This window comes from Vanellus vanellus, assembly GCF_965231255.1.
Source record: "Vanellus vanellus genome assembly, chromosome: 6".
Taxonomy (NCBI): domain Eukaryota; kingdom Metazoa; phylum Chordata; class Aves; order Charadriiformes; family Charadriidae; genus Vanellus; species Vanellus vanellus.
Window position 1 is genome coordinate 8,515,256 of NC_138911.1, and position 17,306 is coordinate 8,532,561.

Here is a 17,306-nt window from a genome sequence, read left to right on the forward strand (position 1 = left end):
GAGGCTATTCCCTACTTTATGTCTTGTGATTCTTGTGGCCGTGAAAACCACCAGCTGTATTGTTCCTATGTTTGTATGTCATAGCATATATTTCATTTCCAAAAGTCTTATCATCCTTATCATTCTGTTACAAAGATAGCTGAATCTAAGACGTTCAGTGGGCTTATAAAGATGATGATTTAATAGGTGAATGCTCTCAGGTAAAAAGGACCATGCAGGATAGCAGATAGTCTCAGGTATAGAGATGTTTGTCGATCAGTACAAAATAGCTACCGTAAACAGGAATGGCTGTATGCCAACTAATAATCAAATACAACCCCCATAATTTATTCTAATGTAGGAAATAGAGTGTTTCTTAAGTGTAACAGCTTAAGAAAAGCCGTAGAAATGTTTCTCCTCGATTCACTGGTTATGTATTACAGTTATTGTCAGTTATTGGAGGACACCATTATTTAGTTGAGTTCGATTGGATTACCTGGTTTGCTGGGAAAGACAGGCTTATTAGAAAGGTCAGTAATTTATACTACTACAGAAATTCTTTTGTTCAGCCCAGGAATGACCTAGTTTTGCCTTTTCATTTATATCTCTATGAAACTCAGAGATGCAGAAAGTAGGGCAGAAGGCACTGATGAGACATTTGCCCAAATAACGTGGCCAGTTGCTGTTAGGTTATTAACTAAGTTCTTGTTCAAGGAACCAGTTATCAAGTTGAAGTACCGTGGAGTGAGAGAACACATGCGCAAGCACAATAAAGTTAAGAATAGGTATTCATGTAAACGGATTCACTTACAGTTTGGCTTACTTTTTATCTGATATTATTATTGGTGTGCACATATCTTAAACTGATTGCTTTATGATGTTGAATGAGCTCATTGTAGTCTGGTATTGAGATTGGTTGTAGACTGTGGAAGCAACAGTGAAAGATGAAAAAAATATTTTTCATAATTATAGCAAACCAAACCATTTCATGTTCTTCCACTGCATATTTTGAAGTGAAAACTTCTTTGTTTTCTATGTTCTTGTCAAAAATTCGAAGCTTTAATATGCCAGTGGCATCTATTCAAATGGAAAAAAACATTTAGATATTTTTTTTTCCGTTGGAGCCTCATCTTTTTCCAGTGCTGTGGCTGTTCCCCCTGGCAAGTTCCAGCTACATTCAAAATATTCAAATCAGATCGTCTGATAAGGTTGCCTGGTGTAAGAGAGTTTTTTACTTATTTATAGGAAGAAATGTTTAAGTGGTATTTAGAAGAAATAATTATACAGGGAGTCCAAAATTATTTCTTACCGATATTTCTTCCCTCCCTCCAACCTGTTTTCGTGCTATGGGTCAGGACTTAACAGCTCTCAAGAGTGTCTGGCTGAATAGCAGCAGGCTTCTAAATCTCAAATCAAGTGCTCTTCAAAGCACCTTACTTCTCTTGAGATAAAAACTTGAGGCAGGTTTTTCTATCTGGCCTATTCATCAAGTATAGTCTACTGAATTGTTGACATTTCTAAACACTAAAGGGATTTTAAAGATCTTATTGCTCTGAAGAGACTTACTTGTAGTAGGGAATAAAGAATTGAAATGAAAAAAATACCGACACATGAAAAGTACAAAACTAAATAACTGCTAGAAACAGCTGTGAAGCAAATAACTATAATTTGACATATAGTTTCTGTACAAAACACATTTTTGCTGTAGGAATCTGCTCAAGTGTTCAGTCCTCCCCCCCCCAACTTCAAGATAAATAGTAATGTTTATTTTAATCTTACTTACTCACAGAAGTCTCGCATTTAATGTGATACTGGTTTCTGTCATTCATATTTAATATATTTGTTTCAGTTTACACTGAGTCCTACTCTCTTAGAGTAATTTAAAAAGGAATTAGCGTGACCTGTCTTTTAACCTTTCCCCAGAAACTTCTTATTCCTTGCTTAAACTTCCTTTAAAGCACGGGTTTGCCAAAGGGTAGTCAACACGACCACTTGATCACCAATGCCATTTTTATATTTTTTTGTATACGCAATGTCACTCACTGAGTAAGAATATGCCACAGTGTGTTTTCAAACCAAAACAGGTTGATCCGATATTACGGATATTAAATTACACTTCAGTCATTTCTGAAGTCTTAAGATTATTTGGTAGTAATACTACAAAAGGCTTTGTTAGCTGGAGTTTTAAACTGTAGCCCTCATGAGCCATGGGGGATTAGTACTGAAAATAAGAGATATTAAAATATTAATTATATGATGTCTACATCCTCGCCTGGGAGTTGCGGGAACTGAACATGCTTCCTATATCAGTGCCAGTTTTGGGGGTGAGAAGACAATGATAGCAGAAATGTATTTTTTGTTTCTTTTCTGGCCCGGTTTTTGCCTTACCGCGGAGCATCTGACAGTGGCATTTACCATTGCAGAGCTGAAGTTTCTAGCTTGTGAAAAGCTGCAAACATAAACTGGTCAGCTGCAGAGCAGCCTTGTTTGTAAATGTGCAAAATTTTGTAAACCAGCAATACATTTATCTATCTGAATGATACTTGCTTTTAAAACAGAGATTAGTAATAACAGTTTGCACTTACATAGCACTTTTTCATTTCTCCAGCACTGTTTTAAAGTGATTGAATAATTTGTGTTTCTCTACGCGTAATAATCCTGCCAGGCAGACTCAGAAAATACCTGTAGCAAAGAAGAACTTGTCCATGCATGAAAAGCAAAATAAGAAAAAAAAAAGATTAAAAGCTCCACAAAATTAGTCTGCTTCAAAAAGCTATTAAATTGTTCCTATCCCTGAAGCTTTACAAATGTGCTAATTGTTGTGTTCTGGTCATGTAATATGTTTCTGCAGGAAGTTAAGGCGCTTTCCCGTTGCCGAAGCCCGTGTGCCGCCTGGGGGAGGGACCGGGGGGCCGGGTAAGCCGCCGGGGTAATGAATCTTCCCTTTGGGCAGCGCGTGCTTCAGGTCTGAACGCCCAGAAATGCTTCACAGATGCGCTGGGCTGCCTAGCAATGGAAATTTTCTAATTCGAGCTGACCTAAAAAAGTAAATAGACGGCTAAGCATAGGGCTACTCCCAGTATCAAACAATCCCCCCACGCCCCCCCCAGCTAGCATTTACATTTTGCCCCCCTGCGCGCTCCTTCTTCATCACCAGCAACTTGCCAAACCTGTGACACTGGTCTCTTGAAACAGAGGCGTTGGGGGACATATTGTATGGGTGGTTTGCGTTGTGTAGGCGAATGTAAAACAATACCGCTCCCCGGGGTCTCGGTGCTTTCTGGAGCAGTCCTGCGTGCCTTGGCGAGTTCCTGTAGGTGGACACGTTGGCCACTATCGGTAACCCGTGTGCATTTGCGTGTATCCTTACATATTGTGCTTGTGTTTGTACACACAACTTCTGCAACTGATGTATAGGAGGAAATCAGCATTGTCAACGTATACAAAATCTAAAAAAACCACCGAGGCAGCAGTGGGGCAGCCCACAGCTGGGCCGGTCCACATTCTCAGAGCAGCTCCTGTTCTCTCCTGTTCTTCTTCATAAAGCACTTCATTAAACTCTGAATTTCATGGGATCTATAGAGACTAGATACTTGAAATCGATGGAAGCTTATAGGCAATGTGTACTTCAGCAATAGCTGGCAGAACTGTTCAGAAGTCTGTTTGCATTTCTTTTGTCTCTCTTTTTTGAGTTGGCAAATCAGGCATTGAAATGCCCTTGTAATGGAGGCTTGCCAGTGCCAGTTACCTCTCTTGGAGCATAACCTTTCTGTGAAGGGTAGAAATCTATCTGGACAATTTTACCAAGAGGCAGAATACATTTTATCAGTTATGTGTGTTGTTGCACACCCTGAGATTAAATGGTGGGTTTTAAATGGGTGTATTAACGAGTTTTCTGAAATTTAACAAAATATTTAAACTAAGACAGAAGCTTGATAGTGAACTCTAGCAGATAGCTTTGGATGCGAACTCAAATATTTGGCTAGTTTTCCATATTAGCTGAAATTTTAGAGGGTGACAGTCACATTGCAATATGTTGGACCTCCTAGAACAGATGCTTCTGTCTCTGCTGTTTCTCCCTCCTCCTCACTTACATAGCTCTTGTTTGTACACACAGTGTCTTCAACACTTCTCAAGCTTCCCGGTAGAGAGACCCAAGTTGTTGTAGAGCAGCGCGGGCATCGCCAGCAACTCTGGAACGTTTCCAGTGAGCCATCTGTGGTTTGATACGAAATCCGTACTTTGTGGCGTGTTGCAATGTCATTCAAAGAAAGAGGAGATACAGTGGAGGCACTGACTCAGTGAGAAGCTTCATACAGTTGTAGGACTGAATTCCTCTCCTTGACCTTTTACACTCCAAGTTAAGTATTTAGTTTAAGCTAGTCATCCGGGTTTCCTGAATAATCAGCAGAGATGGGCAAGCACTTGCACGGATGATTCATCTCATCCCGAGTATATAATATAGCCAGGTTAGACTGAATGGCTGACTTGTAGACAGCTGCATTAAGGTTGAATGAATCCGTCAGGGAAGAGAATGTGACATTAACATTAGCATCCGTCCAGACTATCCTGAGAGCCCTGGAATTACTCAGACTTGCATCACGGGTCCCACACTCCGCTTACGTAAGCCCAGGGAGGAGAAATTCAGCAAAAAGAAAAGACCTACAAGAGAAATGTTAGTCCGCTTGCTTTGGACATAGATCATACCATCAGACTCATGAACTGCTGTTTGAATTTAGAACAGAATTTCCCTTCAGCTTTTAGACAATGTAGTCCAATCTCAACTATAACACACCTAGATAATCTATCTCCTCCTGCCTTCCATCTTTCCCTTTCTTCACTCCGTCATCTCTTCAGCTCTTTGTCACTTAATTTCTTCCCTAGTCTCTTCCACTTGCCTCTCTATGCAGGGTGCTCTTTATCATAGAATGTTTTTTGAGTTAGAAGGGAAAAAAAGCTTTGCCATTAGTGGTATTAATACAGTACTTATACATCATGACATTTTTCATTCTTCCTGGATATTTTATCTTTCACTACTTCCTTTTTACCCACTTTGTGTATTCAGACTGTAAACTCTTCAGGACAGAGACGGTCTTTCAGTACGTGCTTGATAAGAGCTGGATCAGTGAGTATTACAGTAGTATGCTGTGTAAATATTTGGTACAGTTCTGGTTGGAAGATTACCATGTATTTCTCTGAATTTTGGATCAGACGAGCAGTTGAACAGCTGTAGTCCCTGGATAGTCTCTAACTGTCACTGATTAATCCAGCCCCCTTTATTACATGGGGAGCTGCTTCATTATGCAGAGACTCCAGTTATAACCTGAAGTGGGTCTGTTACTTGTACGTGTGATTTAGAGCCCTCCATGGTGCCAAACTTCGGCATTCTCAAGCGTCAGAGAAGATAAATCTTCCTGATACTTCTATCTTTCTACTGTGTGCCTTCACATGTAGCAAATCATCTTTAACACATCTTGGAGTTTTTCTTTGGAATGAAAGAGTTTGTTCAGAGAATTGTCTGTTGTTTCCTTTCCTATTGCTAAAAAGTAGCGACTAATGCTGCATGCAAAATAACCCACCTGTCTCGGCTCACGCGTTACTGGAACTTCTTCAGCCATCTGAAATCCCCTAGGGATTCATTTTACACAAACGTGCATAGAATAGAATTCCATTGGTACGAATGATCTCTGAAAGATTTTTTCTTTGCAACAGCCAGTGTTTAAGTAAACTGAGTTTTAAATTCAGTCTCAGGAATTCAGCTTTTAAGTACTTTGCATAGTTTTCTGGTCAGAGAACAGAAACAGTACCATGCGGCACATCCCAACGAATCAGCACAGTTTGAATTGAATTCTCCTGGATAATATCATATTACTTCTGTAACGCAGATGCACGGGAAAGCTGCACTGAAGAGGCACATACTAAGATTCAGCATTCTGAAATGTAAAACAGCTTTTACAAAATGTGTCGCAAGAGGAAGTGGGTTTATTAATGGTTCTTAATTTTGCCGGGTGTCTTTAGAGTCACTATTTTAATAATCTCTTTGTAGTGTTGGGAACCTACAGCAAAACATCACTGTCCTGCAAATGAGGTGAAAGCGAGAATTATCCTAGTTTTATTTTACACTCTGTAAATGATGGAAAATAAGAGTTTTATAATTGTGTTCAAGTATTTTAAGTAGTATTAGCTATATATAAAAAATTATTTTCATATTAGCAATGTGTCCCTTAGCAGACAGACAGGGATATGTAGGTAGAAGTATATTTATCAGCTATTCTTAGTGGAAGCCTTCCCTCAACACCTGATGTTAACAATAATTAGTTTTGACGGCTCAGATCATGCTTCAACTTAAAAAAAAGAAATAGGAAATGCGTATGGTAGATGTGCTTATTTTAACATGGGTTGATACAGTTGTGATTAGTTTTAAGTCAATCACAGTTACCTGAAAAGTAGAGAAAATTTTGGAATGTTCTTTTTAAAAGTCAAGTCTTTTGTCTTTATAACCAGTTTAGAAAATGTATCCATTGCTGTGATTTAAAAATGGTAATGTAGCATCTGTCAGTATAGCAGAACAAGAAGAAACTGCGTTCATGTCCATTATACAGAAAAATAGTTACCAACTTGTCTCCTGAATTTGTTAAAATACTGAGAAAACTGTAATGTGAACAGGAATGGAAGAGATTCAGAGTTAGTGGGTTTAAAAATAGTTCACTTAGGACCTAAATGGAGTTACGGGAGGATAGTTTGGCACCATTCTCTCCATAAGATAAACACAGATTGTGAGACAGTAGTCATAACCAAATTTCAGGACTCTCATATGATTTCTGCCTGACAAGGTTCTATGCTGGTTGGCGTGACTTTTCTAGTCCTTGCTGTGAGAGCTTACAATGTCTGCAGTGGTAAAGGGCTTACTGTTTCGCCCTTGAGAAGTGAACTTACATCAACTCAGAAGTAGTTTTAGATTTTGTGGCATTAATAAGAATGTTATATCTTTTCATAGTGGTATTGTCAGGTTTACATGTGAGTCATTACAAAGTTATGTCAATATAAGTGATATGTCACTTCAGTAGACTACGTGTCATATAAAATATAAATCATTTCCTCGTAATACACATACCTAGTGTCTCTCAATTGGCAAACCTGGCAAGGGAAAAGGCCAAAACTTATAGTCACCTCCATGTCAAATGTTTGAACAAACTCTTGTCTCTAGAAGAAACTTAGTTTCATACCTGCACATCTTTGTGTTTATATTAAGCCCAAATGTAGTGATTTGGTTTTGCCAAGAAGACCAATTAGTTTCTGGTTAGTTGATGTTAGTTGATGATGACCTGTTAAGAAAGCAGTAAAATCATTGACTGACAGGACTAAGATGCTCCTGAAACATGTCTCTCTTAAGGAGTTTTAAACCATTTGGCAGCTACCTCGGTTAGAAAGGCAAGACGTGACCTGTGTGGACATCAAGTAACCCTGTTTATTCGGGACCTCTTTCACTTCGTATTGCAATGGCCTTGAAGCTGTGGCTCAGGGCACTGCAGAGAATGAGTGCATTGAAGGTATACCCAATGTCCCTGACGGGCTCAGCCACCACTATTAAATCCTTCCCCCACTGCCTAAATAAGAAGAGGAGAACAGGTTCAGTGAAGGTAACCAGGGTCAACCACCAGTCCTGGTGACTGCCAGACAAATCCACAGTTATGAGGCAAGTCCACTCTCAAGCTGAGAAGTCGGGGCAGCAGGTGAGGATCACGCCTGGAGCAGCAAGCTCCGTGGTCAGCCCTGGCACAGCGGTGGTGCAGGAAAACAGCCAGGACCTGAGCAGAGCACAGGGCAGAGCTTTGCCACCTCCTTCTTGCAGAGCTCTTTCTGTCCCAGCAGCCCAGTTTGGGGGTGCCCAGCTGCACCGCATCACAGCTGGCTGTGAGCACGGACAGCTAAAGCCTCCTGTTCAGGACAGTCTTCTTCCCTGCCAAGATAAAGAGACAGCTCAGTGGCTGTGGAGTAATTTGGCATCCCTCCGCTGGCTCCCTCTTTACTTGAGATGTAAATTCCTTGGTCTCATTTCCAAAGGCCTCCGCATCCTTGCCCCAGCCCGCCTGTGAGATCTTATTCATAATCAAGAAATCTATTTCCAATCAGGTAATGGTGACAATCACTTGACAGTTAGATCATTTTCAAGCAAGAAACAGAGTTCTTTAAGAGAGCTTTTATAAAGTTACGTTGCTAACCTCCTCCAGATTTCTCCTTGAAACCCACCTTGTTCGTGATACAAAAATGCTGAAGTCTTTTCCTAGATACTGTGTTAATAGAAGTAATTACTGGCAGTTATAAATGAGGTAAGAATACAAAGACATAAAAGGGAAAACATAATACAAGGGGTGCCTCATGAGCGTCGCAAACAGTAAGAGGAACTCAGCCTCTATACCACAGACTGTTCCTGTTCTCTCTTGTGTGGGCTTTATGGAATGGTGAGAGTTCTGCTTCAAAGAGAAATAAGTAGGATATAGAGCTCCCCATCTAGGAGTCTGCATCTTTCATTTTCCCAGCATTCCTAAAATTCTTCTCCCCACCCCCCTCTTCCCCCTAAACCAAATCCCTTCGGCTTTGGTGACTTCAGTCTTCATGGAGTTGTAGCAAATGGAACTAGAAGGGATCTAGAAAGGTCATTAACCCATCTCCCTGCCCCGAGGCAGGGCTGCAGCCATAGTAGACTAATAAGCCGTTTTTTTGGTCAAAGATTCGAATAAATGGAATTGTAAAGATTTTTTTTTTTTAAGTTTAATTTTGGGAAGTTTAGGCTCAGTTGTTAAAGCTTCCTGTAACTGTTAGGAGAATCACAAGGTTAACTTAAACAGAATTACTTTAATACATATCAAATTAAGAACAAACTACCTCCTCTCTTTTTTTTAATGAGATTCAATGATTTTGCATCACTCGTGTTATTATGTATTTGTTTGCTACAATATTACACTTACAATAGCTACCAAAATATCATAATGGTTTTGGAGTTAATAAGAAGAATTACTTTGGGTTTAGACTTTTGCCAATATATGTGTATCTGCTTATCATATTGTTGCTAAACATTTTTATACTTTTTATTGCGTAAAGCATTTTTCAGAATATGTGATTTTAGTAACCCTCAATTAATTTTACAAAATTTTGCTGTATCTTGAGTGTCTCCCACCTCAGTTATTTCTGAGTATTTTAGCCAGTGTGAAAACAATCTGTGCAGACACACATTTCCTCAACTCTGAAAAGTACTTTTATGAACTGATTGTTGTTTATACCGTGTAGGTGTAACACTGGATTTTACCCATTGCCTCCACAATGCAGTGCCAATAGATCCCTCAGAAGAATATGTGTAGCTTATGTGAATAGTTGAATAGTAATCAGTTCTCTAACATTATCTCTTTTTTTCAACCTGTCCTTGGTTACTTAGGTTCAGGTATATGATTTTTACTGTATTTTCAAGCCCTTTTATAGATGGTTAAAGCCTGCGTACTGTTCCTGTGCATTTTGTAACCGAGGTGTAATCAACATCAGGAGAGGTTTGTTAGGAAAACTGCCGGTCAATCCTCTTAATACAGAAGAGAAAAAGTCTTACATTGGAAAACCTGTCTTTTATAATAAATCTCTAAAACAATCCCCTTGATACAATAAGATCCACTGGCAAAAGCACTTGCTAGTATTTTTGTCTAGTAGGGATTTTGTTGGTTTAAAAAAATAAGTTACACCCCAACCAAATGTACCAGCCCACTGGAAGTTCCTAGAATAACCATGACTTTGGTCTTTACATCCCAGCCTTACAAGGCAGACCGGTGCGAGAAAACCAACAGTGCTGTATTTGGTCCTCAGTGCCGGGACTGGACTGACTGATGGCTGGGTGTCCCTTCTGGCCTCTCGCTTTACATATTCTTATCTTCCGCTTCTACTTCCCCCACACACACACCTTGAGAACAAATAAAGTAATTAGAAGTTCTCTTCAGGCAAAGGGAGGAGCAGGGGCAAAGTATGTAATAAGTTTTGTCTGAACTGTTTTCCTTTCGTAATGCATGCCCTAAAGCTGTGTGCTTAGCTGGGTTCAGTGTAATTGTTCCTATCACCGCAAAGCCTTCGGGACCTGCCCGAAACGGAGCAGGCGGGAAGCACCAGCACTGCCATCGTGCCCCTTCCCCAGCCATGCCTCGTACAGTAACAGCCTTCTTCCATAGCCAGGTATTTCTTCATGGAGCGAATGAAGCTTAGAGTCTGACTCTAAAGATCCTAAGATTAAACCTTTCTGACAGCCTGCATGGGTGAAAATAGTGTGTGATCATGTAATTAACCACGCTATAATAATGCAGATACACAATTAACTTTGCACAAAGGAAGTTTACTCCAGCATTCCCTAGTTTTTACACTGACAAACTTTACCTTTCTTTGATACAGGCTTTAAGAAATTATCGCAAGGAGGGGGATTATAAGATCCTATTTTCACTTGCATGTTTACTTTTGCCAGACTATGACCATTTTGCCTTAAAATTTGCCCTGCCAGCTTGCTGTAGGAAGTTCTGAGTTTATTCACACACTGGAATGTTTTAGTGAAAAACCTTCAATTTTTGAAAAGAACAAGTGAAAATATGCAATTTTATGTCTCGCATTTATGCCAGGGATGCGTTCTTGCTGTCCTGTGAAAATCCACCTGTTTGGCCCAGGCACACTCAGCGCTGCATATTCAGCTTCACCTTTTTCCCTGGATGTTTTGGGACCGGGAGGTGAGCCGGTGCCTGTGCCGCGCTCTGGGCAGGGGGCACTGGGGCAGAGGAGGGGGGAAAGGGGGGCGAAAAGCAGTGCCAGCGGGAGAAGGATGGACAGATCGGGAACAAGAGGTGGGAAGAGGAGGAGGGCAAAACAGAGGATGAGGAAGACAAGGGGCTGAGGCAAAGAAGGGTGGCCTGGCGCTGAATTTGGACCTAGGCATTAGGAAAGGGAGGAGGGGATGGAATATGGGCAGAAACAGGCAAGAGAAGCCCAGGACTGGGAGGAGCGGGAATGAAGAGCTTGGAAGCGGAAAGCTGAGACTGGCTGGGGCAGAGGCTGGGGAGTGCAATAGCCGGAGATGGGGCATTCTTGTCTTGAAGAACCAGTTGCAGAGTGGGAGGCCTGGGTGCCAAGGACTGGGATTGCTCACGTGAGCAAAATGAACCTGATTCTTATCAGACCGATAAGAGAAAAAGAGATTGAAAGGGATGGAGGTCACAGCCTCAGAAATAGCAGAGAAGGCTGTCCACCAGAAAACATTTTGTCCTAAACTGGGACTTTAAATGTGATGATTGTTTCTCTGTGGTCAGCAAATATCTGTGAAAATGTCTGATGGCTCTGTAATGCTGGCGTTCAAAAAGGATCACAGCCTATTCATGCTATCACTTACTGCCTTAGTTCAAGTGACCGCAATGTCCCTATTGGTGCCAAAAATAAAGGCCTGTTATTTAACCTGTGGATGTCTGTATAATGCCATGCAATGAATGTCCAATTTGCCTGTGGTTTACAATTCAGGATATTTTTTAATGGTGTTAAAATATTTAATAGGATTAACATTTGCGGCCCTGTTTATGTATTTAAGCTGCGTACAGAAAATATAAGGAATGATATTTTGAAATGCCTATTCGGGCTTTGTTCAGAGGTAGTGTGTGTGTGTGCACTATGATTCAGATCTTAATGGCAGGATAATATTCAGTTGTTTTCAGAGGACCGTAGTGTTAGTTATTGTTCAGAATACGTCTGATCTGAGGATGAATGTGGCACATGCAGTGAAATATGCTTCCTGGAGAACCAGCAATTTGTTGTAATGTTTGAAAATTGGGACTGTAGAGAGGGCAAGGATTGCAGGAGGGATGGTCTCGTAATTAAGACGATTGAAGGATGTCGTGAAAGGTACGATGTGTCTCTGCCTGTACCACTAAGCTTCTGTGTGATCATGTCGCTTCAGCCCAGCATTTTTATTTCTGTGCTCCTATTTTGTGTCTCGCTTTCTGAGTGCCTGACTTGGGGTTCTCGAAGAAATACTAAGCACTCACAGCTGCAGATGAAGTTCGCATTTGATCATGTGAAACGCTGTACAATGCTAAACATTCTGGAAAAGCAAGCCCTAAATGCCTCAGATTGTGTTTCTGAAATTAGTAGATACCTTTCCCTATGTGGTTTATGTGCCTCAATTCCCTGTCCCTAAAGCGGAGGTAACTTTGCTGCCTTTTCTCAAGAGAATATTGGGAAAATAACACAGTGGGTATTTGTGAAGCATTCAAGTGCTATATACTGACATGTGCTATTGAAAAGCCATTCTCTCTGCAGAACAAGGTTTGAATAGTGTACAATAAATACGTCAGAAAAGTTCAGAGTAAACAGTGACAAGAAAACAAAATACTGAATAGCCAGTCACTAAATGAGCAGTGTGCATCCTCTTCACTGGGTAAGATGGGGAAGAAGAGTATATGTGTGTATAATAAAGCACTGTGTCATAACAAATACATCTGTACAAGCCTAATTCGGTCCCGCCATCCGATCTGAGGATCTTTAATTTTTACTTTTTCTATCTGAGTCTTTGCTAATTTATATTCTTCTATTTTCTGTTTATGATACACATTAGCAAACAAACACAGCCTTGACTAAGAGGCTGTATAAATATCAAAGATTTTTTTTTTTTTCCTTTTGACCACACTTTTAAGTCCAGGCCAGCGTGGCAGGGTTTCCAGTTGCTCCCCACCTGTGATATTGGTTAGTTCCTGCATAAGATGAGTTTGCTGGGTCTCGATTCTGTTCGCTCTTCACCACCGTGCTCTGAATCCGTCTGGCAGACTTGGCAAAGAGGTCAGTAATGGCAGGAGGAAGACAGCGGTCCTACCTCTCCCCTAGAGGAAGCCGCCTCTCCCGCTCCCTGGATGATGCTAACAGGGAGTGGGAGAAGGTTGGATTAGTTCACTTGTCTCTCCACCTCCCACGTACCAGATACCCTGTACCTTGCTAGCAGAGTACTCTACACTTTTTTGGACAGAAAATGTGACTGAAAGATCTGCACTTTGTGGCTTTTCCTCATCCTTTGTTTTCCAGTGGTTACAGCCCCCCTCATACAATCCAGGTTGTACGTCGGCTCTTTCCTACCAAATGATTTTCCCAGCAGACAAACAAGATGGGCACGTGCCCTAGTTTGTATTGTGGTGATGTAGAAATGAGGCCTCGTGGACCACAGTTCACAGCCACAGCCGTGCTTAACCTTCTTAGGAATAAGGGAAGATCTGTAAGTGAAGAATACTGTACCACAGCACTGATTTTAATACAGTGAAATGTGAGAGCTGCATAGTTACTAAATGGGGGGGGGGGGGGTGATACATAAATTGTGTTTCATAGGCAAAGCGTTACAAATAAATACACGCATTTCTCCTATTTCAGCCCTGAGGTATGTCATCTCCCTCTGGGCACAGGCTTTTCTGATCCACATGCGTTACTTCATGCATTTCCTTCCTCTGGAGAAGACAACAACCCAGCACACGTTCTTCTCCCTGCGCTGCCCACCGCCAGGAGTGGCTGGTGGTGGGAAGCACGTTGGAGCACCTCTCAAGTTATGCCTAATTGCACAATCTCAAAGCCAGCAACGAATTGAACAGTCAGCCTGCTTGCTGTAAATACAGATATTTCTTATGCTTTTGAATTGAATTCTTATCCTACGAGTATTGAATAAAAGGCAGCTGTATTTACGTGTTGTGATAAAAGCGAAAACGTAGCAAAAGCAGAGAATAAGGGTACTCCACACAGCCTCCTAATAGGGTTTTGCAGCCATTACTGTTGTTATCCTGTTCCCTTCAGAAGCGCGTGCATTTTAAAAGAAGAGCCACGCAGTTTAGCCTTTGCCTACTAAATCTTTCAAGAAATATGCTCCTTTCATGATACCGGTTTCATAAATTATTGCACTGGGTAGAAGCTGCTCAACAGTCTCATCTGACCGGTTTTCAGTACCTCACTGTGTCCAAAAGCGAGCCAGTAATTAACCAAGTAAAGTCTCGGTCTTACGTTAATTTTCACCTTACTTTACACAAGCTAAATGGTAATGTCTTGTCTTTTATATATCTCCGGTGTGTAAGATCCTCAGAGGGAGAGTTGAAATATTTTTGTCATACTTAAAAATAAGGTTTATTATGCAAGGACTGTGCGCTTGTGGACAACCGTGTAACCTGTGTCTCAGTTTCCTCATCTGTAAAATGGATGCAATGTTCCTACAACTCACAAGGGGTGGCAAGGTTTGATTAGCATATGTGATTGTCTTATACAAATGCAACCGCTATCACTGCTTGGTTTTATTAAAAAATGGCAGTAGAATCTGAAGGAGAAACGCTCTAGCAGAATAATGCTGCGACCAGGGTGAGCCCTCTCCATCTCTGGACCGTCACATCATTTATTTTCAGATTCTGCCACAAAGTATGCATGTTTGAAATCAAACTGTGCTATTTATTACTAGTGTAATGCTGTAGAAATCAAAGGAATGTTGTAGGGGTTAACGTACAGGCAACCCATTTGTTTTTGAAGGAAAAGTGCCCACAGCTAACAATGAAATACCTTGAGCAGATCTGGGGTTTGTTTAGAAAATTTTCATGAGGAAAAATCTATTCCCATTTCCAGAATCCAGTATACCGAAAACGTACAAAACTGTTTCCAGGTCAGCCTAAAAGTGTCTGGGAAGTGTTTTATTTGTGTGAGTAAACGTTGATCAGCCAGGAAGAAGACTGCGTTTTGAAATATGCTATGGAAAATAAATTCTACTGCAATTATTCTTTTTTTCTTTCTCCCCCTCCCTGTTTTTTCCTCTCTCGCTTTCTTCCCTCTCTCTCTCCCCGTCTCTCTCCCTCCTGAAAATCTCCTGCCACAGCAACTGCATTTGCCTCCAGACTTGTCAGACACAGTGAGCCGCACAAGCAAACAGGATCTGGCAGAATCCGCCAAACTGCTGAGCTCAGGATGTGGTGCTATGGCCATCGGCAAGAAGCACCTGGACTTCTAGTGATTTCTACTTAGCAGTTTCACTCAGATTTATATGACACTCTAATTATGAGTGTTAATGACTTATATAAATATTTTTCTTAATGATTTGACCCAGCAGTCTTTAAAAATACATGTTATCATATGGTGCCTTCTTTTTTTTTTTTTTTTTTTTTTTGTTCTGGTTTCTTTGTACTAATATTGGGCTTGGTTGAATTTTGCTTTTTTGTTAAAGCTTCTGTTGTGTTGGGTCTTGCCATTGTTCAGCTCGATTGGAAACATACAGTGTTTTGTTCCTTTCCTTAAAATATGAAAATTACTCTTGCCCTTTCATTTCTAGTTGTTTTTTTATAAAAATAAAGGGATATTTTTCCCAATGGAATTTTTATATACTTACATTTCATATTTTGTATGAATAATAAGTTAAGTTGGACTGTTTATTGAAATAAAGGAATGAAACTAAGCAATTCGTCGTCACGTGTTATTCCAAAAGCAAACTACACGGTTATGGTTTTAAAAGCATTGATTTTTGTAATTGAAATACCATTCCTAAATTTCAGGAAATATTTGCATCGGTTTATTAAATATGTAGTAATAAAATTAAGATAAATAAGATACTTTTTGTTCTAATATGCCAGTAATTAAGAATGGTTGTTTTTTGAATCAGACTATATTATAGATAATTACTTTGCCTTATGGCTTCCTACATGCATTAAAATGCACTTGAATGGCATTTACTAACCATAGAGAAAAGAATTGATTTCCTTATGTAGCTCAAAACAGTAATCCTAAACAATTGAAGTCAGCACTATGAAATTATGTCAGCAGACATAATTCAAGATTGAAATTCAAACCGACAGCTACATTAATGCTGGAAAACCAGAAGAGTGCGTTTGAGCTTGGGGAAGGGTGTCACAGCATGCTGGTCTAAAGCAGGGCAGAATATACAAGTAATTCGGGCTTCTGTACCCTCAGACACACTATTTGTGAACTTCTGACTACTCTGTACGTATCTCTGTGTCTATCTCATCAAACAAAAGAACGGTGAAGCAAAGCTGACCTGTGAATTAAAGCGGTTTGCATTCTTTCTTCTGAGGCTGACTTCCATTTTGAGAGGTAATATCTTCTTCTCCGCAGAACTTCCAAGCCACCCAGCTGTAAGATTGCATTACAGTTTCAAAATCCAGTCTTTATAATAGTATATTACATGGCTGGAGTGAAATTGACTCTTCAAAGAAGGTGTTAATAGGATGCAGTAACGGTAGCTTATTTTGATGGGTTTGGAACCAAGAGTTGGTTAAGTGGTTTGCTTTTTTTTTCCTGCAATTCAGGTTCTACTTTATTTTTTTCTTGACAACGCTGTGTAAAACAAAGACATAGCTTTTAAAACTGTCTAACTAATATGATGAATGTCAATCACTTAAAAAACTCCACTGTAGCATAAACACATACTGTATACAGCTTTTATTCTGAATTAGAATAATTGAATCAATGACAGTGATTTGCCAGGATGTCAAATCTATCCATCATATCCTGTCACTACCAGTTTATTTTTTGTGATCAAAATCAAAAAGACTACTATTTTGTCATCAGCTATTTCATTAGTAGTAACAATCAGGTTTTCTCTTCTATATTTTTTAGATATGCCTGTTATATTTTTTATTTCTAAAGACACAAATTCTTTTTAAATCTTTTCAAAATAAAGTTTCAGAACTGATCTGTCAGTTTAATAAAGCAAAAAGACATCTACTTTCCTATGCCAATATATTTAAAATATTATCATTGATGTCTCAAACATTTTTCTCTTTTTGTATTATGTGTAACATTGAATGGAAGTTCTCATTAGATACTTAATTGGGCCTTTTGAAAGCATGAAATAATTTAAATACTTAGGATAAAGTGATTTTTAACAAAGATGAAGTTTTACATAGTACGTCTTTTTAATGTAAATAACAAAAAACACGGTATTTCTTTGTGAAATACAAAGTCACAAGACATATAAATTGCTGCCAACATATTTAAATAGGTCATTGACTTAACATACAGGGGAGAGAATATCATGAAAGTCATAGTCAATTTCTAGTTAACATATTAACTGAAAATTGTTAGCGAGTAGCGCGTGTATTGCACGTGTGCGTATATGTGTGTCCTGTGCATTTACAAGACTTCAATTTCCAAAACTTCTGTAGGTTAATATTAAAGCTGACAAATATTTTGAATAATAAAAGGAACTCCTCCTGCAAATCTGGATTAATTTTTTTCTGAGTCACTAAGCATGCTTTGGAAAATAAGTGTCAGAGTATACAGATGTACAGTTCTGTTTACCT

General features: G+C 39.7%; 1 protein-coding gene across 1 annotated transcript in view; it reads left to right on the top strand.

The window, feature by feature from the left end:
• ELP4 (elongator acetyltransferase complex subunit 4) overlaps window positions 1-15,367 on the top strand; it is a gene marked incomplete at its 5' end in the record, with an annotated part of 152,889 nt that extends 137,522 nt beyond the window's left edge. Inside the window, one exon of the mRNA XM_082485048.1 lies at window positions 14,870-15,367. Within this exon, the coding sequence (XP_082341174.1) occupies window positions 14,870-15,015 (146 nt within the window). The 3' untranslated portion in view covers window positions 15,016-15,367. The remainder of the gene's footprint in view (window positions 1-14,869) is intronic.
• Window positions 15,368-17,306: the final 1,939 nt, after the last annotated feature.